This window comes from Melanotaenia boesemani, chromosome 1 (assembly GCF_017639745.1).
Source record: "Melanotaenia boesemani isolate fMelBoe1 chromosome 1, fMelBoe1.pri, whole genome shotgun sequence".
Lineage (NCBI taxonomy): Eukaryota > Metazoa > Chordata > Actinopteri > Atheriniformes > Melanotaeniidae > Melanotaenia > Melanotaenia boesemani.
In genome coordinates this window covers 3539079-3564316 of record NC_055682.1, presented here as the reverse complement: position 1 = coordinate 3564316, position 25238 = coordinate 3539079, and the positions used below count along the sequence as shown (strand labels likewise).

The window sequence follows — 25238 nt, the reverse complement described above, 5'->3', positions numbered from 1 at the left end:
TGTTAATGCTGGGATAGCCTCCAGCTTACCCGCAACCCGTCATGGAATAAGCGGTACAGAGAATGAATGAATGAATGAATGAATGAATGAATGAATGAATAATAAACCTTTGAAATTAAATGAAAAAATAAAACCATAAAAAAATTAAATATTACTAAATAAAAAAATACTATTAGTTTAAATATAAATCTAAAGAAGATATCAAATATGTTTCTATAAACTAGTAAACAGTAAATAATAATCATAAATAAAAGAAATTATATACAAAATTAAAACTTTAATGACAAATAAAGCAGAAAATTTTATTTCTATCCCATATTTTGTAGCACTTATTGTCATATTAAGAGAGACGTATCAAGCCTGAGATGTAAATGAAATATCTGTGATACAATTTGGTCAAAACACATCAAAGAGTTCCTAACATGCTCTTTAATGATACAGTCCAATTAAATCCAGTTCACTCAGTCCAATCCAGAGTGTCCTTTTCAGTTCAGGGTTGGTCCACTGGAGAGGGATGCAGGGTTCAGGTCAGTCTGAATCTTGTGCACTGGTGATTGTTTTAGGTTGTTTTGTCTGGAAGGTTGCTGGGTGGTCCGTCACCAGTGGGATATGTGGGTGTATCTTCGTAAATACCTGGATGTGCATGGAGTGATGTTGCAGGTTTGCTCTGTGCGTGTGGTTGCTGGGGAGTGGGACTGTGAGGGAATTTTTCCTGCATTGTCATGATCTATGTTTTTGGTTTTGTGTTTTTATGGTCTTATGTTTAGATCTGTTTTGCTTTCTGCTTCCTGCCGTTAGTGCTAACTCACTTCACTTGTTTCCATTTAGTTCTATTGTGTATATATGCCCCTTGGTTTTATCTATTCACTGCCAGTCCATTGTAGATTTCATGCCAAGTTTTGATCATGTACTACACCAGGGCTATTCAGTTTGGTCCTACGAGGGCCGCAATCCAGCAGGTTTTCCATGTATCCCTGCACCAACACACCTGAGTCAAATTAATGAGTCATTGTGTAGAACCTGATTGGCTGTTAGAGCCACCTTATTTGACTCAGGTGTGTTGGTGCAGGGATACATGGAAAACCTGCTGGATTGCGGCCCTCGTAGGACCGAATTGAGTAGCCCTGTACTACACCTTGTTCCTGCACCTGTCTCCCTCCTGCTCTGTCTGCCTGCATTTGGGTCCACACCTTCCATGCCACGCAACCCTGACATGCATTAAGCTAGTGTGTTTATTTCACCCGACTCTGCAGCTAGCGAGGGCTGACAGGTAGGGTTGTTTGACTGGACACTCATTTGCATTTCGCACAGGTTCATTTACATTCATGTATGTTTTTATTCAAAATTGTACTCAAATATCCCTCTATAGTATTGGATCAAATCCAATTAGAGTGTATCTTTATATCCCAAATAAAATCCCATTACAACAAATCCATAATATGACCCACATTAGTCCAATTTATAATAACTGTGTTCATGTAAACCAATTTATAGAAAATAATTATGCCAAAAAGACCAAAGAATTTAATTGAATCTTATCTTTGATTCAATTCTCCAATGTCAGCTGCACAAGGAGACGGTGGAGAGGAAAACTTCCATCAGAACCAGGAAAGGCAGCCATTTATCTGGACCTTTTTGGGCTGGAGAGAACAGGCAAGAGGGAACAACAAGGAACAGAACTCTAATCCAGAGTAAAAGAGCAGAGAGGAGCCCAGTGCATCATGGGACGTCCCCCAGCAGCCTCGACCTATAGCAGTAAATCTAAAGGAATAGATCAGGGTCACCAAGCCAGACCTGCTAAGATTTACCAGGAAGGAAAGTTCGAAGATGATCTGAAGGTAGAGGAGGTCTGATACCTGAAGCTGAGCTGGGAGCCGGTTCGATAACTGAAGGTTCTGCCTCCCATTCTACTTTTATAAACTCTAGGAACCACCAATAAACCTGTCTCCTGTTAGTTTTTATAGGCCAATGCTTGAACTGCTTATGTGGGCAACTTTTCTCTGAAGTTAACTATTTTATTTTGAGTAATTCAGAGACAAAAAGGAAATTTGGATTTCCACTTTCAGACCATGAGGAAAATAGAGAATGACCATCTAGATATAAGTTAAAATGACTTGTCAGGGTTTAAAACATCAACTGGCCAAGCTTTATAAACTCATTCCATTCTTTTAACTGAATAAACTGACAATGAGAATTTGTTATTAAAAGTGAATAAAACAGTTAAAAAGTTTCAACAGAGAGCAAAATGGGGTTAAAAATATATATTTATGTGTATTTGTGATTATTTTTATGTTATCTCTGTTTCCGTCCTCCATTATGTCATCGCCCGATATCTGCTGTAAGAGCACGAGTGAATTCTTCTGAACTCACAGAAAAAGATGACCTGGAGCACAATAATTAGAAAATACATAATTATTACTAATGTAGGTCTGAAACCTAATCACTTCTTGTCTATAAGGGTTACGTATCAGGGACAGTCAAAGCCCTGGCCCTGCACCACTCCTCTTGGCCCACTTACAGAAACCAGGCAGTTAGTGGTAATATTCAGTAGTATTTAGCTGAACTGTTTCACTGCGTAACAGGCTGTTTATTCTGACTCAGTCCTGCATTTTCTTGGTGCTGAAGACAGTCAGCATCAAATCTGTACTAATCCACAGCTGAAAATAGTCCCCAACTTAAATAGACTTTATTTTTGTGTGTGAGTAACCAGAAACAGCTGCAGACAGCTGTTGGAGGAAAGAAAAACTGCTCTCTATATTTAGCTTGAGGCTAAGGCACAAAGATAAAATGAGGAAATTAGCGGAAAAATGGTTTAATTCCTTCAGAGAGCAGAAATCCTGATCCAACCTTCATTTCTTCATATTTGACTTTATTGTAAAGTGATCTTGATCAATCTTGATTGATAGTTCTCCAGCGTTTTCCCTCATTATTTAGTCCAGTCCTGATCCCGGACCATTTATAGAGGAACTTAACTCTGACCTATGAATCATTCAAGCATAGAAAGTCCCCTGACTCAAAACATTAACCAGTTTTGTGATGACACATAACAGTTTAGGAAAAAACCGACTGTTTCTTAAACTGGATCTATAGGCGCTTTGTTACAAAGACACATAATTTATTCCCATTTATTTAGATTCATGTGTGAAAACCAGCAAAGATCGGACAGTCTGACAGACAAGATTTTAGCAGCAACAAGATGATTACTAAAGAGCTGGTAGCTGGAAACCTGGCTTATCTCAGCATGGAGACAAAGGCTGGACACGTGGAGAACAAAAGAAGAAGAGTCAGGACTAAAAAGCTATCAACAGTCATTTAGCAGACGCTTTTCTCCAAAGCGACTTACATCGGAAGGAGGTTCGGCAGTAGCATTAAGGGTCTTGCCTGAGGACCCTTCGTCCCCTGTGGGATTTGAGCTCAGGTCTCCCACTTGGAAGAATGGTGCCCTGGAGGGAACTGAGGAGTGAAGGCAGAAACAAAGAAGGAAGCGCTGGAATTATAGAAGCTTTAAAGGGGAAGCTGGATGGGAGAAGAAATATGAACCAGTCCAGCAAAGATCTGAAGCAGGACCTGATAGAGTCATCTGGACCTTCAGGTGATCCATCTACTGTTGGTTGAAGCTTAATCAGAAATGGTCTCCATGGAAACGTGGCTGTTAAGAAGCCGTTATCAAGGAAGGGAAACAGGGAGAAAAGGCTGTGGTAGGTCACATGACCCAAGAACTGGGCTAAAGATCAATGGCAACAGGTCTGATGGAGGGATGGATCCTTTCCAGAAACCAAACCTCAACGGGTTAGATGAAGGGATGGATCTTTTCCAGAACCCAGACCTTAACGAGTCTGATGGAGGGATGGATCCTTTCCAGAAACCAGACCTCAACTGGTCTGATGGACAGATGTATCCTCCCCAGAAGCTGGACCTCAACAGGTCTGACGGAGGGATGGATCCTCCCCAGAACCCAGACCTCAACGGGTCTGATGGAGGGATGGATCCTTTCCAGAACCCAGACCTCAATGGGTCTGATGGAGGGATTGATCCTCCCCAGAAACCAGACCTCAACGGATTTGATGGAGGGATTGATCCTCCCCAGAACCTGGACCTCAACGGGTCTGATGGAGGGATGGATCCTTTCCAGAACCCAGACCTCAACAGGTCTGATGGAGGGATGGATCCTCCCCAGAGCCCAGACCTCAACGGGTCTGATGGAGGGATGGATCCTCCTCAGAACCCTGACCACAACGGATCTGATGGAGGGATTGATCCTCCCCAGAACCTGGACTCAACGGGTCTGATGGAGGGATAGATTCTTTCCAGAACCTGGACCTCAACGGGTCTGATGGAGGGATGGATCCTTTCCAGTAACCAGACCTTAATGGGTCTGATGGAGAGATGGATCCTCCCCAGAACCTGGACCTCAACGGGACTGATGGAGGGATGGATCCTTCCCAGAACCTGGACCTCAACATTATTGATGGAGTGTGGGATCATCTGGACAGGGAACGGAAAAAAGGCAGTCCTCCTAAGAAGAACTTTGGGAAGTCCTTCAAGAAGAGAACTATTCCTCAAAACTACTTAAAGAAATGATAGAAAGCTTCTCTAAGAGGGTTCAGACTGCCATCCATCCATCCATTTTCTGTCACTTATCCGGAGTCCGGTTGCGGGGGCAACTGCCTAAGCAGGGAAACCCAGACTTCCCTCTCCCCGGCCACATTCACCAGCTCATCCGGAGGAATACCGAGGCGTTCCCAGGCCAGCCGAGAGATGTAGTCTGTCCAGCGCTTCCTAGGTCTTCCCCGGGGCCTCTTTCCGGTGGGACGTGCCCGGAACACCTCGCCAGGGAGGCATCCAGGAGACCAGATGCCCGAGCCACCTAATCTGGCTCCTCTCGATGTGGAGGAGCAGCGGCTCTACTCTGAGCCCCTCCCGGATTACCGAACTTCTCAACCTATCTCTAAGGGAGAGCCCGGCCACCCTGCGGAGAAAACCTTTTTCGGCGGCTTGTACTTGCGATCTTGTTCTTTCGGTCACTACCCACAGCTCATGACCATAGGTGAGGGTAGGAAAGTAGATGGACCGGTAAATCGAGAGTCTTGCCTTATTGCTCAGCTCCCTCTTTACCACGACAGACTGACGCAGAGTCCGCATCACTGCAGACGCCGCACCGATCCGCCTGTCGATCTCCCGCTCCATCCTTTCCTCACTCGTGAACAAGACCCCGAGATACGTGAACTCTTCCACTTGGGGCAGGGCCCTATTGCAGACCCGGAGAGAGCACTCCACCTTTTTCCGGCTGAGGACCATGGTTTCGGACTTGGAGGTGCTGATTCTCATCCCAGCCGCTTCTCACTCGGCTGCAAATCGCTCCAGTGAGAGCTGAAGATCACGGCCCAATGAAGCCAACAGAACCACGTCATCCACAAAGAGCAGAGACCCAAGCCTGAGGCCACCGAACTGGATCCCCTCAACACTTTGGCTGCGCCTAGAAATTCTGTCCATTAAGGTTATGAACAGAATCCGTGACAAAGGGCAGCCTTGGCGGAGTCCAACCCACACTGGAAACGATTCTGATTTACTGCCGGCAATGCGAACCAAGCTCTGACACCGGTAGTACAGGGACCGAACAGCTTGTACAAGCGAGTCCGGCACTCCATACTCCCGGAGTACCCCCCATTGGAGTCCCTGGGGGACACGGTCGAATGCCTTCTCCAAGTCCACAAAGACCCTGAAGAGGGTGTAGGGCTGGTCCACTGTTCCACGACTGGGACGAAAACCACACTGCTCCTCCTCAATCCGAGGTTCGACTATCCGACGGACCCTCCTCTCAAGCACCCCTGAATAGACCTTACTGGGGAGGCTGAGGAGTGTGATCCCCCTGTAGTTGGAGCACACCCTCCGGTCCCCCTTTTTGAAGAGGGGGACCACCACCCCAGTCTGCCAGTCGAGGGGAACTGTCCCCGATGTCCATGCGATGCTGCAGAGGCGTGTCAGCCAACACAGCCCTACAGCATCCAGAGCCTTAAGGAACTCTGGGCGGACTTAATCCACCCCCAAGGCCTTGCCACCGTGAAGCTTTTTAACCACCTCAGTGACCTCAGCCCCAGTAATGGGAGAGCCAACACCAGGGTCCCCAGACTCTGCTTCCTCATCAGAAGACATGTTGGTGGAATTGAGAAGGTCTTCAAAGTATTCCTTCCACCACCTCACAACGTCCCTAGTCAAGGTCAGCAGCCCCCCATCCCCACTGTACACAGTGTTGACGGAGCACTGCTTTCCCCTCCTGAGCCGCCAGATGGTGGACCAGAATATCCTCGAAGCTGTCTGGAAGTCATGCTCCATGGCCCCTCCAAACTCCTCCCATGCCCGAGTTTTTGCCTTAGCGACCGCCGAAAGCTCCGCTCTGCTTAGCCCGCCAATACCCATCAGCTGCCTCTGGAGTCCCACAGGCCAAAAAGGCCCGATAGGACTCCTTCTACAGCTTGACGGCATCCCTTACTGCCGGTGTCCACCAACGAGTTCGGGGTTTACCGCCACGACAGGCACCGACGACCTTACCGCCAGAGCTGTGGCTGGCCGCCTCGACAATAGAGGCATGGAACACAGCCCATTCGGACTCAATGTCCCCCGCCTCACCTGGGACATGGTTGAAGCTCTGCCGGAGATGGGAGTTGAAACTCTTTCTGACATGGGACTCTGCGAGACGTTCCCAGCAGACCCTCACAGCACACTTGGGTCTGCCAGGCCTGACCGGCATCCTCCCCCACCATCTGAGCCAACTCACCACCAGGTGGTGATCAGTTGACAGCTCCACCCCTCTCTTCACCCGAGTGCCCAGAACATGCGGCCGCAAGTCCGATGACACAACTACAAAGTTGATCATTGAACTGCGGCCTAGAGTGTCCTGGTGCCAAGTGTACATGTGAACACTCTTATGTCTAAAAATGGTGTTCGTTATGGACAGTCCATGACGAGCACAGAAGTTCAACAACAAAACACCTCTTTGATTTAGATTAGGGGGGCCGTTCCTCCCAATCACGCCCCTCCAGGTCTTGCTGTCATTGCCCACGTGAGCATTGAAGTCCCCCAGCAGAACGAGGGAGTCCCCGGAAGGAGTGATCTCCAACATCTCCTCCAGGGACTCCAAAAAGGGTGGGTACTCTGAACTGCTATTTGGTGCATAAGCACAAACAACAGTCAGGACCCGTCCCCCCCACCCGAAGGCAGAGGGAGGCTACCCTTTCATCCACCGGGGTAAACCCCAATGTACAGGCGCCAAGTCGGGGGGCAATGAGCATGCCCACACCTGTTCGGTGCCTCTCACCAGGAGCAACTCCAGAATGGAAGAGGGTCCAGCCCCTCTCAAGGACTATATCTAGCTGAAACCGCTCAACCTTGCGCACCAGCTCAGGCTCTTTCCCCGCAGGGAGGTGACATTCCATGTCCCTAGAGCTAGCTTTTGCAGCCGAGGATCAGACCGCCAGGGTCCCCGCCTCTGGCAGCCGCCCAGCTCACAATGCACCCAACCCCTATGGCCCCTCCTGCAGGTGGTGAGCCCACGGAAGACTGATGAAGGCTAAAACTGCTCACACTAAATATTCACTTCAGGTTCCTTAGAACTGGACTGACTCTGGTTCTGGCTTTTAAGATGCATGCACACCAGGATAGTCCAGGACCAGTCCAGACCTGGAAAACCTCGTGCAGTTACAACAGCTGCAGGAGGTGTTCCCCAAAGTGACCACTTACCAAGAAGAAGGAAGAAGAAAATCCAGCTCATTGATTGGCCACAAGTGAAAACAACTGGTTCACCGCAAGAATGAATGGAATGGAACAACAAAACATTTACTGTAATAATGTGGTTTTTACCAGAACATGTCCAGTATGAGCAGCAGGAGAGGCAACCAGATATCCACCATGCTGCGGTACGTCACTTTCTCTCTTTGGTTCACTGGATGGTTTCACACCGGAAGCAAATCACACCAGTGTTCACTTGCAAGTGAAGTGAGACCCCTGATTTTTAAAGCAGACCAGAGTTTGCTTCTTTGGTCCACACCAGATGAACCGTACTATCCGTGGAAGTGGACCAGGGCTCATTTAAAGCGGGCCAAACTGCGCCAGTGTAAATACACCCTAGCATCTTTATAATTGGACCAACAGTTTCGGACTCATTGACTTTATATTTATGTTTGCAGCTGTTTCCTGTTGTTCTGACTATCTATAAAGAGAAAAGGGTCAGTTTAGACTGAAACATTTAGATTAGGATTTACATAGTTTCACAAACCTGAGTCCAACATGATCAGTAAAAGCAGCTTATGACTGGACGGTAACTGATTTCCATCTGTCAGCCTCTACTTCAAGGTCTTTGCACTTCAGTGAACTTCAGCTGTTGAGCTCATCCAGGAACTCCCACCCAGCTGCCCTTTAAAGCTCCTATAATTCCAACACTTCCTTTCTTTGTTTCTCCTTTCACTCATTCCTCCTCATTTCCCTCCTTCCTCCACCCACACGCACCCCACAGTGTCTCTGTGGCATTCCCTCGCTCCCACTTGACATGTCATTTCTTTTGCAACACACAGGCTCATGTGAGTCAACAACCTCCCCTCCTCTCTATCTCACACACTAACAACCGCATGGTGACAGCTGTCAGTGATGCTCTGGGCGTCATGGCAACAGCTTCCCAGTGGGAAATGAGACATGTCCTGTGTGTGGACAGGCCAGAGCTGCTGTGGTCATCAGACCTGCTGGCTGGTTGTGCTGATTAGCAGACCTGAGGGTGATTACAGGCTGGAGAAAAGTGTATCTGCTGATAAATACTTTTGCTGTGAGTTTTAAAATGAGGAAGTCTGAGGTTGACTTTCCATACGACTCATAAATATTTTACTGCTAATATTCTCCAGTGTTGCTCTAGCTCAGCTGTGATTCGATCATTATGTGTGAAGCTGCGTCATCGTTTCACTTTTGTGTCCAGAACTTCATCAGGGAATTGCAGTTTAAGAAGATTCAGGGTCGATATCACAAAGCAAATAAAATTACAGCGGAGAAGATTTCCTCTGTGAGTTTGATGTGATTATGAAACTCTGATTTGAGACGATTAAGTATTATTAATATTCCAAACACACTTGTAAATGAAGAAATCTCTGAGAACAAGAAAAACACAGATAATTAAAAGACACAAATTCAAAGAATAATTCCACTGGAGTTAAAATGAGATTTAAAAAGAAGAAGCTTTCGTTTACGCACAGGAATTTAATTTAATGAGAGACAGGCGGATGGATCAGGGAAGTAATGAGGGAGCTGCTTAAAGACAAAGTGCTTCATTTACTGGTTTGTCTACGTTCCAGCCCTCACCCAAGCTTCCTTTGGAAGGTGGACATGCTCAGCCTGAGAGATCAGGTGAGGAGCTCAAACATCCAGAGGGAGCTTTGAATGGACCTGCTGCTCCTCCGTATCTAACGGATTCAGCTGAGGTGATTAGGATGCCTCCTGGTCACATGTCTGTGGAGGTTTTTCATAAACATCCTCGAAAGAGGAGATACCAGGACCTCATTTACACTCCCTCTGTTTACATAAATCGGTACGTCTGTGGCAAACATCACTGCCCAACTACCGCTTCTGTTCCAACATCTGTTTCTGACAACAAACATCCGCCAGAGGAGTAAGTCACGTATTTCCCAAAGAAAGTTAAATCTGGAATCCAGAAAAGGGAAAGAAAAAGAAACAAAGGGTAAGAAAATGAAGAGAGGGGCAGCTTCTATTAAAGAAGAGAGGCGAGCAGCACCTGAGCTAACACGATATCAGCAGCAGCTGTTTGTAGGCAGCTCGTTTGGATTCGTTTAGGGACGAAAACAGATTGATTACCAATAAAAATTCATCAAAGTTGTTTCAGCAAATCATTTGATGTGACGGACAATAACAAACACAGTTCCACTCTGTTTTGAGATTTTAGTCCCTTCTAAATGATAAATCATGACATTTTTGGTATCTATTGATTCCTTGTAATTTCAGGGTTGTGAAGATGCTTGTAAATGCACCAGACCCCAAAGTCTGTAATGTTGGTATCAAATAATCTACTATCATTTTGTAAAATAGTAAAATAAAACAGGAGGAGAATTTTCCAACTTCAAGGCCACAATGACTGGTGAATAAGTTAGTCTGACAATTATAGCTCCTACTGCAAAAAGGGGCAGTCGTGTAATTATTACCAAATTACTTCATTCAGTGCATGAACTAGAAAATAAGGGACGTGAATCAGACAGATGTCCAGACTGCATGTTAAGAAACAGTAGAAGACATTTACAGTCAGACAGGCGTTAGAATAGTAAACATGACTCGTGTGTTTGTTGGTGTAGCAACAGGTTTATACATAACAATCATATATATGGAACCTTTCAGTACCACTTTAACATTAACATCAGTATTAGCAAAGATTAGCATCACGAACCACATGGTCCTCAGTCCCAGCAGCAGGTCCATCATCATGTCCAGATGATCACTGAGGATGTGAGATGAGATCAGCTCATGGAGGCTGTAAAGCTATTCAGTTTACAATCAGTCATCTGTAGCTGGTTCAGATGAAATGATCTCAGTAACACTTCCATCACGTTTTATCCTATTGTATGTTCAGATAATCTTATACCTATCTAGCTCGTATAGGGTCTGTCCTCTTTGTAGCAGAGAGAGAGATACAGAGGATGTAAGTGAAGAAATGGGATATGAAGGTTGCTCTGAAGGTAGTAAGGAGGTGGAGGAGAGGAAAGCAGAGGAGCAGGAAGACAGCGAGAGGCTGAGGACTGCAGCAGAGTTTCTGCCAGATGCACCTTTAAGCTAATACTTCAAAACAATAAAGCAATCTATTGATGATAATGAAGTCATTAGCTCGATTAACTCCTGATCAATGTGCTGGTGAGTTTTTAGAAAATACTTAAATAATCAATAATAATAATAGTCTTTAGGCCTCAGAGTTCTGTATTTCTGTTACACTTCAGCTCTTGTTTCATCATTTCTGTTTCAAACAGATGTTGAATCTGAGACTAAAAGCAGGCCATTCATAAACTAGTGGGTGATGTCAGGAGTAGTTACTTCCATCTTTATATACATACACCTTTATATAACATAGCTGTTGACTCATTTCTGTAGGGTTACCAATGTTTTTAGTCAAACTCTCTTCTCATGCAGCGTGAGAATAAGAGGATGTGATGCAGGGAGAAAAAGGAATGGTCAGTGGCTGCTCTACCTGAACATGTTCACATGCTGTCTGGCTTTCTGTTTTCTTTTTAATTATCAGATCATAATCAATGATAATGCTGCTTTAAAATGTTGCAGTGCATCATGGGATTGTTTTCAGTTTAATTCAGTCTTTTGTGGTAAAACTAAAATGAGAATAAGTTGGCAAAGTCAGAAAGCTGCATAAATAGTGAAGGATTTGGGACACGGCTGCTGTTAGCGGAGCACGAGAGCGACCAGGAACATTTTCTGCTGCTCTTATTGAACAGAAACACATTTTAATTTCTTGTGAGTTCTGTTTTATTTGCTCACTATCCCCATGAATAATTAGATTAACTGTTTTATAAATATAAAAAGGAATAAATAAATTAAATTAGTGTTTTGGTTGTAATAACTCAAAGTAACTGTTGGACCATTTTCAGTACAAGTTGCTTTATAACAAATATAAAAACAATATTTATAATATATCAGTTTAAGGCAGAATTATTATTGCCTCAGGTACATGTAACTATACTATACTGGTCCACCTTACTAGTACTGGGTTGGACCTCTTTTTGGATTCAGAACTGCCTTAATTCTTGTGGCAAAGATTTACCAAGATGTTGGACACGTTTGCTACAGATTTGCTGGCTGCACATCAGTGGTTTGAGCTCTGTGTCATGATGCATTATCCTGTGAATCGTAGCCCCAGTTTCCTGTTCTTAGCTGACAGGAGGCACCCGGTGTGTCTTCTGCTGCTGTAGCCCATCTGCCTCCAGGCTGGACGTGTTGTGTCTTCAGAGATGCTGTTCTGCAGACCTTGGTTAGAACCAGTGCTTATTGGACTTCCTGTTGTCTTTCTATCATCTCCACCCAGTCTGCCCATTCTCCTCTGACCTCTGACATTACCAGGACATTCTGGTCCAGACAACTGCTGCTCGCTGGATATTTTCTCTTCTTCAGACCATCTCTGGAAACCCTGGAGATGGTTGTGGGTCAAAATCCCAGTAAATACTCAGACCAACAACCAGGCCACGTTCAAAGTCTCTTAAATCTCCTTTCTTCCTCATTTTGATGCTCAGTTTAAACTTCAAAAAGCCGTCTTCACCGTGTCTACATGACCAAATGTCTTGAGTTGCTGCCGTTTGATTGGCTGATTAGATATTTGTGTTAACAAGAACTGGAACAGGTGGAGCTGATAAAATGAGTGTATGTACGTAATAAAATATCAGTGATTTAGCACAATTTGTTAAAAACAGAAATATGCAAGAATCTGTCTCCCAGATATTGGACTTAGTTTGGTCCCAGGTGGCCAAATTAATTTTTGGTAACAGCTTTCATGTGATTGCATGGCACACTCCTCATTCTTTACTATTTAATATGTCCTTGCTGCTGCAGACTGCAGGCAAGTACTGTACCATACATTTATATGACTGTACTGAGCCTCTCTTACTTTTTCTCTCCCTCTCGCCTGGTCTCAGGTGATCATCCAATAATAGCACAAATTATATACAGCTGGTATTAATCAACAACCTAATTAGCACCTCAAAGCCACCATGGCAAATTCCAATAAGAAGGATATCTGAAGGTTTCTCTGTGTCAGTGGATACCTGCTGGTGTTGTAGGTCAGGTTTACGAAGTGACCTTCATTATTTGGAGCAGGCCTGCAGCAGCGATCCAGGACGACATTTTACTGTGTGTGAGGTTGCTGTTTTGGTTTTGATCTCATCTGGCCCTGCTGATGCTCCATGCTGGTACAGATGTTGATGAAAGGAAAGAAGCAACCATCTAGAGCTTAACTTTGATTTGAAATGCTTTCTCAGATGTCACATGAGGTATGATAGAGCATTATAACACATGCATGAGGGTCCTCATGCCCACAAAAACACTGGTTCCATTTTTGTCCTCTGTTAGATTTTTCTAATGACTTAATTTTATGAATTTTTTTATTATAATTTTCACTTTTTAAATTACATTTGTAACCACAGAACTTGCATTATTAAATTTCATTCCTCATCTTTATTTACGTATTATGCTGGATTGATGTATACAATGTGCAGTATACATTCTTATTTTATTTATACTGATAGTTTTTTCAGCTCTCCACCATCCAGTTCAAACTATGAAGCACTTTAACCTTTAAAGCTGCATATTAGATGCACACAGTTTCTGAGACCTTTTGCATCACTTCATGGTATAAACTTTGCTCAAAACCCTGTTAAACACAATCTGATACTTGTCTTCTGCCCCCTAGTGGACACCTTTTGCACTACAATAATTTGGACATAACACTGTAATAAACAGTAAATACACAAAATCATTATTTTTATCATTATTTTCTTAAATGGCCAAATAAAGACTTCATATAGGAAAAAATGGATTTTTCTCCCCATTTTTTCTTGGGTCAGGCTTTAAAGAGTTAAAATCACCCAAAGTGGACCATAGTACTGAACAGAAGAATAAACACACTGCAAATAAACATGATGACATTCAGATTAAAACTAACTGAAGAACATAAAAACAGATAAAGTCAACACATCAAGGTTATCACTTTAAAAACGAGGACAACCAGTTTTCACTCGCCATATTTATTATTAATTTTCTTTCATTCTTTTGGTATTCTGTTTACTTTTCCTCACCTGTGTCTGTTTCTGATAACCATCCTTCAGTCATGATCTTTTATGGGCATTTTCCCTGTTTACCTGCAAACTAAGTTCTTCTGGCACATCCTTTTTACAAAGATGTTGGTATTTATATTTTCTAAGATAGAAAGTCAAGGAAAGATAACAACATATCTAGCACCTTGTGCCACCTCAGCTCTTCTAAATTTAAACCTACAGTTTTTATAATCTTCGTTGTTTTTTCTATATGTTGAAGTGTTTTTATGTTTTTAAGTTTTTATTCATGATTTTGTACAATGTGTTTGGATTGAGCACTGATGAAATGGTAACAGTAGCGGTGGACGAATTGAGACAAATATCCATAATATTTATACCAGCGCTGGTATCGATATTATTGGTAATATTTAATGAAAGGCTTGAAAACTGTCAGAATCATCATAAATAAGGAGAATAAAGTTGCTTTTAGTGGATCATGTTCACCATGTGAAAAGGCACCTACATGCCCAAAGACGGCCTCTATCGCAGAGACAAGGCCGAAGTTGGATTTTTAAAATGGCACCAATAAGAACTTTGTATCTGGACACCCGATCATAATAATTTTACGTTTGAGGCTTAAAAACTATCAGAATCTTCATAAATAAGTTGAATAAATGGACTTTTAGTGGATCATATTCACTGCTGTGACAAGGCAAAAATCAGCTTCTGTTGACCAGATAATACCAAATTCTTCATTTTATGGAGTGAATAATAAATTTGTTGTTGATGTGTTAAAAAATTAACACATTAATTCCACAAATTAATCTCTGCATTAATCAGTATTGGTATTGGCATTGGGATCAATGATACTAGCCATCTTTATTATTCAGATATCGGATCAATACCAAATCTTGCGGTATCACACATAGAACAGTATTCTGCTGACTTATATGCTTATGGTGTGTCATTAAGATGACAAATAAACATGTTTGTAGGTCTGATGGAGGGTTTTCATAATAAATATTTTTACGTACAACTTAAGAACAAATTTAAGTAGATTTGTAAGAAGACATTGGTGAATGAGCCCCATTGCGCTCTTCTAGGAATTGGGTGGAAACTATCTTTTCCAGAACTTTAAAAAGAAAAGGCAGGTTCTAGTAATAACTAAGGCAATAATAAAACAGAAAACCAGAAATACAAAGCACCTGCAAATTTTATGGTTCCTTGTCCCCAACCAATACCACCCCCACAGAACCTTATAAGTCACTTTATGCTGGATGTTCAATTAATCCATACACAGACAATCCTAAACAATAATTAAATCATAGTTTTAGCTACACTGAGTGTCTCCTTCCTGGCTTTAAAGACAACCTGTCCTGCCCCATTCATTCTGGCCACAAAGGGCTCCAAAGATAACTCCTCTAAAAATGAATATAACCACTAATGTATCCAAAGTGTATGAGGTGGTTGCCTTTCAACGGCCAACATTTTCTTAGCCACAATACATGATGTAAACCATAAAAATCTTTGTGTAAGGTGGAAGTTCTGACCTAAATCATCATTCAAAAGCATAATGTTTGGAGAGCAGTTGAGTTCTCATCCAAATGCCAATTCCAATTGGATTCAATTACATAAGTTACAGTTTGATGAGGGAGATAATTTAATCATAAACGTCACTTTGGTGCTAAATGAGAACAATAAATAAAGTTCAAATTAGTTAATTTATTATTTAAGTTTTGTGAAGTAAGAGAGACATTCCTCCAGACTCTTGACCAATCTCAAGATGTTTCAGAGTCTATATAAGTTCCAAAAAAGTGTTAGAAAATGTTGAAACATGCCCGTTAGTTAATCTTGATACTTTTTTAAATAATGCCATCACTGGATGATTAACTAATTGTCTGCCATTCAAATTACCTGCTGCCAGTAAAGCAGAACATAATAGTAAATATATTTTAAAAAGAATTAGATGGCAATTTATATATTTGCCTCAAGTCCTCAAAACTTTGTGAACCAACTTCGACAAAAAACAATTCTGTCTTTAACTGTTTTGAGGACTTTGTCATTATTGCTGTTGTTGTGTCCAGCGTTTTGGTTTTCTTTCATTGCTCTGCGAGCCTTACAAATGACCCATGTGGGGCAAATCTAGAGTTTTGCACTAAACTGATTTAAACTGTTTGGGAGAGTTTTTATTTTTGTTCTGTGTTTGCATGAGATGCACAGAGATCACTAACTATGGGATGTCTGACTTAAGTCTTTCCACATCCGAGGCATCAGAAGCGGTGTAGCTTCAGTATTATGGCAGAGGTCATGAAGGGATCACTTTATTCATCATCCTGAGAGCAGAAGGTCTCCTGCCACAGCACCGGCTCATCCGGTCATCCTTACATTAAAACATTAATCTGAAAGAAAAAGCTCTTCAGTATTTGTGACCTGCTGCAGCTCTGTGCCTGCATCAAAATCTGTTTTCTTTTACAAATATACCCGATATCTCCTGCATGTACACGCTGACAGGAAGTCACTCATCTGAGCCATGAAGCAGGAAATAAAATCATTTTAAAGCCGTAGACATGAGGAAAACTTCATGATAACAAGCTGGTGTGAGTGGAAGTCCATCTCCAAAGACTGAGCTCACAACATGCCAGTTTTCTAGGCTGCTGTTTTGTCCTCTCCGTGGTCTCCTCAGGATTTTCTGGCTCAGAGTTTTCTTTGCTCAGACTGCACAGTAGCCGTTTTGTCCGTGGCTTTCCCTGGAAAATGTACGAGCAGTCTCAGTAGGTACTGAATGGGGTCAGCTCTCCGAAGGCCTGTGAAGGTTTGAGGAGGAGCGTAGTCTACAGGACAAGGTGACCCACTTACTTGAAAAAAACCTCCTTCCTCTCCCTCCATCCCTCATTCCTGCACTCCATTTTCATCTTTTAATCTGCTACGCTTTCCTGCTTCATCCTTCCTCCCTCCGCCTCCCAGCTCTGCTCATCTCTGTTAACAGTCCTATTTGTAAACTGACCTCAGAAAGTGCTTTGTTTTTATGTTTTTAAGGGCAATTTTTAAAACATATGAGATCAGGCTGGATTATTGAGGTGCTTTTAAGACTAAATCGGATTTTTGTGATGTTACTCTTCAATTCTTTATTATGAAATTAAACATTTTTTCCCCTGCAAACAAAACCTGTATATTTGAGTTGTCTGAAGGCATTAATTTTGGTTATAAAAGTTCACCACTAAGTGGCGCTACATCATCACCATGTGAGGCTCGTGGTTGTCCTCCCTGTGCTCACGTCACCGCTTTGTGCGTTTTGAACTGACACATAAAAGCTGCATCTTCATTATCATCAGAGCAGAATCAGAAAGTCCCTGCAGGAGCTGAACATTCACATCTTCTTCAAGCTTATTATTATCAGGCTGATGTTTTCATCGTTGGAATCACCAAATCCTGTGTGGTCCTGTGTCATGCATGAAAGTCACAGCAACTCTGGGTCAGAACCGGTCCCTCTGCAGCGCACGATCCTGCAGGCTGCCTCCTCTGCACAACTGGATCATGTGTGTGAGGGCAGAAAATGGACAAAATCACACACAATCAAGGGAATATGGTTTGATTTTGACATTGGTAGGAACATTAAAGCTTCCTGTACAGATCCCTAGAGGACAAATGTTGTTTTACATGTAGGTTTATTTTCAATATCATATCATTTAGAGCAGACAGAAAATCAAAACAAGGAAAAGTTTACAATCCAAACTATTATATTCAAGTAAGAACAAGTTTGTTTGTTTTTGTTTTGTTTTTTTTAACATATACTGAATACAAGATGATTTTAATCATAACAAGTTATGAGTTGAAGACATTTGTTGGCTTATTTGCTGGAGATTTTATTTAAAGATCAGTCTGACTAAAGTTCTAGCTTCTAAAATTATAAATATACATTAAATTATAAATTATAAATAACTCATTTTTGTGTTTTATTTTCATAAAAACAGTGACATTGTTTCATCTAAATGGGTTATGAACAGTTAAAATAACTTGAATAATTACATATTCGGTAGGTTGAATTAGGACTGAAGTTAAGTGGAAGATTTAAGTAAAAAAAATAATCTGTGATGTTTGTATACAGTTCTGGGAGAGGATTTTTATGTCCTTTAATAACCCACAAAGACTAAACATCCCACTTCAAGTTGAATCTTTCTTTCTGCTGCTCTTTGTATTTTCTGCATTTTCCCTGTTTGTCTCTGGGATTGTGAACCCAGCCGTTAAAGGAACATCCACTCAGATGTAAGCTGACACTCCTAAATGAGGCAGTTTTCCCTCTTTTCAACAGGTATAGGTACAGGTACAGACAGCATGTGAGAAGGATACCAAAGTATAAAGAATTTTAAATCCTGCTCGTTCTGACCCGATTTGTTTTCTTCCATCAGCCCCAGCAGTCATGGCGAGCCGGTGGGGCCCAGAAGGAAGCTGTACAGCGCCGTTCCAGGGAGACTGTTTGTGGTGGTTCGTTCTTACACCGCCCAGGCAGAGGGAGAGATCAACCTCTACAAAGGAGACAGGGTCAAAGGTGAGTCTGATTCAAGCCCATACCATCATAGAACCCTGATCCAGCCCCGTACGGTCACAGAACCCTGATCCAAGCCCGTACCATTACAGAACCCTGATCCAAGCCCGTACCATCACAGAACCCTGATCCAGCCCCTTACGGTCACAGAACCCTGATCTAAGCCCGTACCATTACAGAACCCTGATCCAAGCCCGTACCATCACAGAACCCTGATCCAGCCCCGTACGGTCACAGAACCCTGATCTAAGCCCGTACCATTACAGAACCCTGATCCAAGCCCATACCATCACAGAACCCTGATCCAAGCCCGTACCATCACAGAACCCTGATCCAAGCCCGTACCATTACAGAACCCTGATCCAAGCCCGTACTATCACAGACCCTGATCCAAGCCCGTACCATTACAGAACCCTGATCCATCCCCGTACGGTCACAGAACCCTGATCCAAGTCTGTACCATTACAGAACCCTGATCCAAGCCCATACCATCACAGAACCCTGATCCAAGCCCATACCATTACAGAACCCTGATCCAAGCCTGTACTGTCACAGAACCCTGATCCAGCCCGTACCATTACAGAACCCTGATCCAAGCCTGTACTGTCACAGAACCCTGATCCAGCCCGTACCATCACAGAACCCTGATCCAAGCCCATACCATTACAGAACCCTGATCCAAGCCTGTACTGTCACAGAACCCTGATCCAGCCCGTACCATTACAGAACCCTGATCCAAGCCCGTACTGCCACAGAACCCTGATCCAGCCCGTACCATTACAGAACCCTGATCCAAGCCCGTACCATTACAGAACCCTGATCCAAGCCTGTACTGTCACAGAACCCTGATCCAGCCCGTACCATTACAGAACCCTGATCCAAGCCCATACCATCACAGAACCCTGATCCAAGCCCATACCATTACAGAACCCTGATCCAAGCCTGTACTGTCACAGAACCCTGATCCAGCCCGTACCATTACAGAACCCTGATCCAAGCCCGTACTGCCACAGAACCCTGATCCAGCCCGTACCATTACAGAACCCTGATCCAAGCCCATACCATTACAGAACCCTGATCCAAGCCTGTACTGTCACAGAACCCTGATCCAGCCCGTACCATTACAGAACCCTGATCCAAGCCCGTACTGCCACAGAACCCTGATCCAGCCCGTACCATCACAGAACCCTGATCCAAGCCTGTACTGTCACAGAACCCTGATCCAGCCCGTACCATTACAGAACCCTGATCCAAGCCCGTACTGCCACAGAACCCTAATCCAAGCCCGTACCATCACAGAACCCTGATCCAAGCCCGTACCATTACAGAACCCTGATCCAAGCCTGTACTGTCACAGAACCCTGATCCAAGCCCGTACCATCACAGAACCCTGATCCAAGCCCGTACTGTCACAGAACCCGGATCCAAGTCTGTACCGTCACAGAACCCTGATGTAGGCCTGTATGTCACAGAACCCTGATCCAAGCCCGTACCATCACAGAACCCTGATCCAAGCCCGTACTGTCACAGAACCCTGATTCAAGCCCGTACCATCACATCAACCTGATTCAGGCCTGTCCCATAACAGAACCCTGATCCAAGCCCGTACTGTCACAGAACCCGGATCCAAGTCTGTACCGTCACAGAACCCTGATGTAGGCCTGTATGTCACAGAACCCTGATCCAAGCCCGTACCATCACAGAACCCTGATCCAAGCCCGTACTGTCACAGAACCCTGATTCAAGCCCGTACCGTCACATCAACCTGATTCAGGCCTGTCCCGTCACAGAACCCTGATCCCGCCCTGAACCATCTATAGAAGCAGCTTCTCTAACTACAGATTTAACTGAAAGTTGGGAGATATTATGAGACAACGAACATTTAAACAGGCAACAGTGATTTGTACTGTGTGGTTGAGACCATTTTGAAGTAGAGATTATATTCTAGGAAAATCCATTTCACTCAGTATTAAGCCTTTAAAATTAGCGTTTACATAATCCTGGTTACTTATGATATAATCTGATCATAGACTTAGTGATTTATTTACATAAAGTGGATGGTTTTCAGCAGCATGAATACCAGCACTTCCACAGAGCAGGGATGTCACGATTACAGATTATATTGGTTTGATTATTGTTAAAGAAATAATCACAATTTTACAATTATCAAAATTATTATTTCCAAACCCTATAAAATATGTATCGCATGCACATTTCATATGTCTTTAAGATTTAATTAGGGTGTTAATGCAAAGAGATTAGTCTGTATTAATGCATTATTGCATGAACAACAAATTTACTTATTTTACAACAAATGTATTTATTTACAAAAAACTACTCATACCATAGTAAGAAATAGAATTTAGGATTATCTCTGTGATAGAGGCTGACTTTTGGCATGGAGATGCCTTGTTATGAACCAAATCCACCAAAACCACTTTACTTATTTATGAAGATTATGACTGTTTTCATGCCTTACATTTAGACCAGAGGTGGCAAACTCTGGTTCTCAAGGGCCACTGTCCTGCAGGTTTTCCATGTTTCCCTGCTTCAACACACCTAACTCAAATTAAATGGATCCAACAGCCTATGATATTCTGCACAATGACTCATTAATTGGAGTTGGGTGTGTTAGAGCAGCAAAACATTGACAGCCTGTAGAATTGTGGTTCTAGAGGACCGGAGTTGGACGCCTCTGAGCAGGACCACAGGATGACCCATTTCAAATATCAAATAACTTTGTTTTTATTCCGTGTTCAAGTTGCTCTGATCTTCCGTTTTTCTTTTAGGGAAAGTGATGGTATTGAAGAATCTTTAAGATTAATTGATTTTTACATTTAATACCATGATTAATTGTGAAAATAGGTCATCGTGACGTCCTTGCTGTTTGTGGCCAACTGGAGGGATTTTTCTGCAGTGATTTTTGAACCCTGATGAGTTTTGTGTCACAGCCGTGCAGCTACTACCTTTTTTTGTGAAAAAACTAATTGGATTTAAGTCAAATCACACTTTAATCAGTGTTGAAACTCACAAAATCACTGAGCTTTGTTTGGGTGCAGAATATATATTTGTATTCTTTGCCTGGGTTTTACGTGTTTTTGCTGTCAGAAAGTAAAGAATTAGTTCATCGTAAATGGTTAGCTTGATTTAATCACAAACATCTCTTAAGGATCCCAAATTATTTTTTCTTAGAGATAAAAATATAAAACTACCTCTTCATTTTTCACCATTTATTTCAGTAAGAGAATCTGCAGTGAAAAATATGAGTAGCTTTTAAACAATGAGACCTAAACTAAAAGAAAAAGTCCATTTGAGCAGGAATCCACACCTCGAGACCCACAGTCCTGCAGGTTTTAGATGTTTCCCTGCTGCTGTTAGGGAACCATTTAATTTGAATCAGGTGTGTTGCAGCAGAATAAAAATCTAAAACCTGTAGAGCAGTGGGCCTCAAGGTCCGGAGTTGGTGAGCCCTACTTTAGGGTCATGACCCATGGCCTGAAACAAGGACGAAGGACCCAGATGCAGGTGAGGCAGGCAGATGTAGAAGGTAGGATTTATTTAGAGAAACAAAAGGCACTGCAACGGCAGAATAACAAAGGACTTAGATAAAATAAGAAAACTCGTAACGGACTACAGAACAACAAAGAAAAGCTGCAAACCGGGACAGGAGAGACAAAAGAAAACCCTGGAGAAAGAAAACTGATGGGTCAGAAGTGAAAGCCTGGTGAGATACAAGATGAACAACAGCTTGAGGAAAAGGCTAGGAAATAAAACTTTATTCCTGGGAACCTTGACAGGGAGAAAACAAGTTTTCTATGTTTTCTGACGGATCTGGAATTCAGTTCCTCTCAGGTTTGATCAGTGTTAGTTTAAGTGTTTAATTTGCTGTTTAAATGCAGATTCATGCTGATCTTTCATTCTGTGCCATGAAACTGACGTTCTGTTTTCATATTTTTCCATTTTCCCACTCTTCCTCGCCGCTTGGTCCAGTTCTGAGCATTGGAGAAGGGGGATTCTGGGAGGGCAGCGCCCGTGGCCAGGTGGGCTGGTTTCCAGCCGACTGTGTGGAGGAGATCCCAGCCAAGGCCACCGAGGAGAGGAGCTGTAAGTCTAATCACCTGGGGCTGCTTGCTGGTTGGAGGTGGGACATTGAGTTATGTAGGACACAGGCTGTTTGCCATCACCCAGTTCTGCGCAGACGGGGGGAAGTAGATAAAGAACAAGAGCTGAGGCTGACTGTGGTGTGCTCCTGAAACTGTGTGATGGCATGAGGGTTTTTTTCTGTGTGTCTCTTCCCCTTCCTGCCTTTTTCCATCTCCCCAGGCTGTGGTGCACAAAGCTAAGCGCTACATTGCCCTGCTAACTCAGCTGTGCTCTTATTTCCTCAGGGTGCTAGCTAATGAACATATCACGCCATGCTCCATCCCCCATAAATACCCTTTTTTTTCTTTCCCTTTCATTCTCTTTGTGCTCATATGAAATGCTAACTATAAGAAGATTTTTTGGAAAGGTCTGTTTTTTGGGCTGGATCAGGGTTCTGCAGTGGCCTTTCTGTGTGGAGTTTGCATGTTCTCCTCGTCTATGTGTGGGTTCTCTCTCTCTCTGGCTTAATTGGTCACTCTAAATTCTCCCTGGGACTGAGTGTGGTGGTTTGTCTCTCTGTATTGGCCCTGCAATGGACTGGCGACCTGTCCTGGGTGTACCTGCCTCTCGTCTGCTAATTGCTGGGATAGGCTCCAGCTTCCCAGTGACCCTGTACTTGACTAAGCGGTATAGCGGTATAGAAGATGGATGGATGGATGGATGGATGGATGGGTCTGTCTTCTACCTTTCTGCTGCTTTTTATCCTCTGCTATTCCATCCATTGGCAGTCTTTAATTATAGACATTAAAACAAGCAATGTTGCTGGAGTCAGCTCCCCACATCCATCAGCTATATCTGCCCCCTCCCTCTGCTCTCAGAAGAACATCAGCAATGATCGAGTCAGATCGGGGGGCATCGTATTCTTCAATGAATCTGGCTGTTTGCCTTCTTCTGGGTGGCTTACTTTAAAGCCTCGCCAAAGGCCACTGGCACAGGAAGCTTCTGTCACACTGTGCCACATCCAAATTGCCCTTAGGTCTGCCTGAAAAGAAAGCCTGTCAGAAAATGGGAGCACAGTATGGCAGCTTGTACAGACCCATTCAGAGGTGGCGTTGGCCAAGGCCACGGGTCACCTGTGTGTATGCTGCAATTAAAAAAGCCCTGTAGGTCTGCTTAAAGCCTAACAGCTGTGGCAGAAAAGACAGTCACAGTTTTAATGCCATAATTATCATCATTTGACAATTTATCAGGTTTGTCGGAGTCAAAGGACAGCTTTTATCTGTCTTCCTGTCAATTGTTATATAAAATGTTTCAAATGAGCATCAAAATAAGCTCACCGTCCACTTCATCAGGACTACCTTCTCGTCCTGGGTTGGACCTCATTTTTTCCTCCAGAACTGCCTTCATTCTTGGTGTGATAGAAGCAGGTGGTGGAAACCTTCCCCAGAGGTTTTCTCCATATTAACATGACAGCATCACATAGTTGCTGCAGGTTTGTCGGCTGCATCCATGATGAGAATCTCCTGTTCCACCATTTCACCTCATAAAGTGGACGATGATTGTATATTTAGAGGTTGATAAAATAATATAAAAACCGTGTTTTACATGTAAAGCTGTAGTGTGAAGGCAGTTAGCTTACTTTAGCATACGCACTGAAAGCAGGTTGGTTAGTCCAGTTAAAAGAACATTCTAATATACTCCATCCATCCATCCATCATTTTTACTGCTTCCATTAAGTGTTGCGAGGAAACAGGAGCTTGACCCAGCATTTTAGCTGGTGAGAGGCAGGGTACACCCTAGACAGGGCGTAACATGCTCTCATACCATTATTTAACAGTTGTTACTGCCTCTAATCCACATGTTTAAGAATTGTGTAGTTTTAATGCTGTCACTGTCTCCTTGTAACCAGCATGGTGCTCTGATTTCCCAAAGTCTGAGTATTTCCATGAGGTTGCCTAGCAACCAACAGAGAGGCTCCCCAAAGACTTTGATAAATGGATGTAGTAACTACAGCTAACGTTACCCATTCATCACTGTTTCAGGTGATCCAAATAGTAGATTCTTCTGAAACAAACTCATAAATATAAACAACCCTGATGGAATAAGTTATCTTTGAGTTTTAGAGCTGCTTCCTGTCATATTTGATAACTGTGTAAAGAGCCAGAACAGCACTTTCCACTTGTCTCCAGTCCTGATGCTAAGCTAAATTAAGCTAGGCTAAGCTAAGCCAATGGCTTGGTCCCTTTAATCAGATACATGTTTAGAGTTGGAGAACAACTCCACTGAAGAAGAGTTTAATGAAATATGTGCAAAATAAAAAAAGGACACTACTTTCAAACTGTGTATGTTTGTGCGTGAAAATTAGAGTTAATGTGTGTTGCTCAGACAATAACATCAGTAAAGTTGGAATGACCAACAAAACACAGATTTCCATTCCTGTAATCTGTTTTCAGACTCTAAATAGATCGATTACATGACATTAGTCAGATTTGAACAATGTCCAAGCTCTCATTTAACTACCATTAAATACAATTAAATGTGAAGTCAGTTACAACCTATGAGGTCACTCTTGCAAATTTCTGTCTGTGTGTCAGAGGTGCGAAAAGAATTCGGAAGCTTATGTAAAGCACGTAAAAGCCAGATAACAATGAAAGTGTCCCAGCAGTAAAAGACAAAAACTACTTGGAATAATTGGGAAAGCTACACTTAAAGTAAGTGCTGTAGAAAAATGGTTCCTTGTGAGAGAATCCTGCGTTAAAGGCTGTATTCTCGATTCCTAGATGCTATTTTATACTGTAAGACTAGCCTCTAAAAACAGGTCT

General features: G+C 43.0%; 1 protein-coding gene and 1 long non-coding RNA gene across 5 annotated transcripts in view; one reads left to right on the top strand and one right to left on the bottom strand.

The window, feature by feature from the left end:
- LOC121629061 (SH3 and multiple ankyrin repeat domains protein 2-like) overlaps window positions 1–25238 on the top strand; it is a 302762-nt gene that overhangs the window by 192867 nt on the left and 84657 nt on the right. For all 4 annotated transcript variants that reach the window (XM_041968766.1, XM_041968841.1, XM_041968688.1 and 1 more), the window contains exons 13-14: window positions 18197–18336; window positions 22324–22437. In XM_041968766.1, coding sequence (XP_041824700.1) covers window positions 18197–18336; window positions 22324–22437 — 254 coding nt within the window. The remainder of the gene's footprint in view (window positions 1–18196; window positions 18337–22323; window positions 22438–25238) is intronic.
- LOC121629497 lies at window positions 10490–24813 on the bottom strand. Its single transcript, XR_006008386.1, has 3 exons — window positions 24804–24813; window positions 24748–24754; window positions 10490–10572 (listed from the first exon to the last, which is right to left on the bottom strand). It is a non-coding gene; the product is annotated as an uncharacterized LOC121629497 (long non-coding RNA).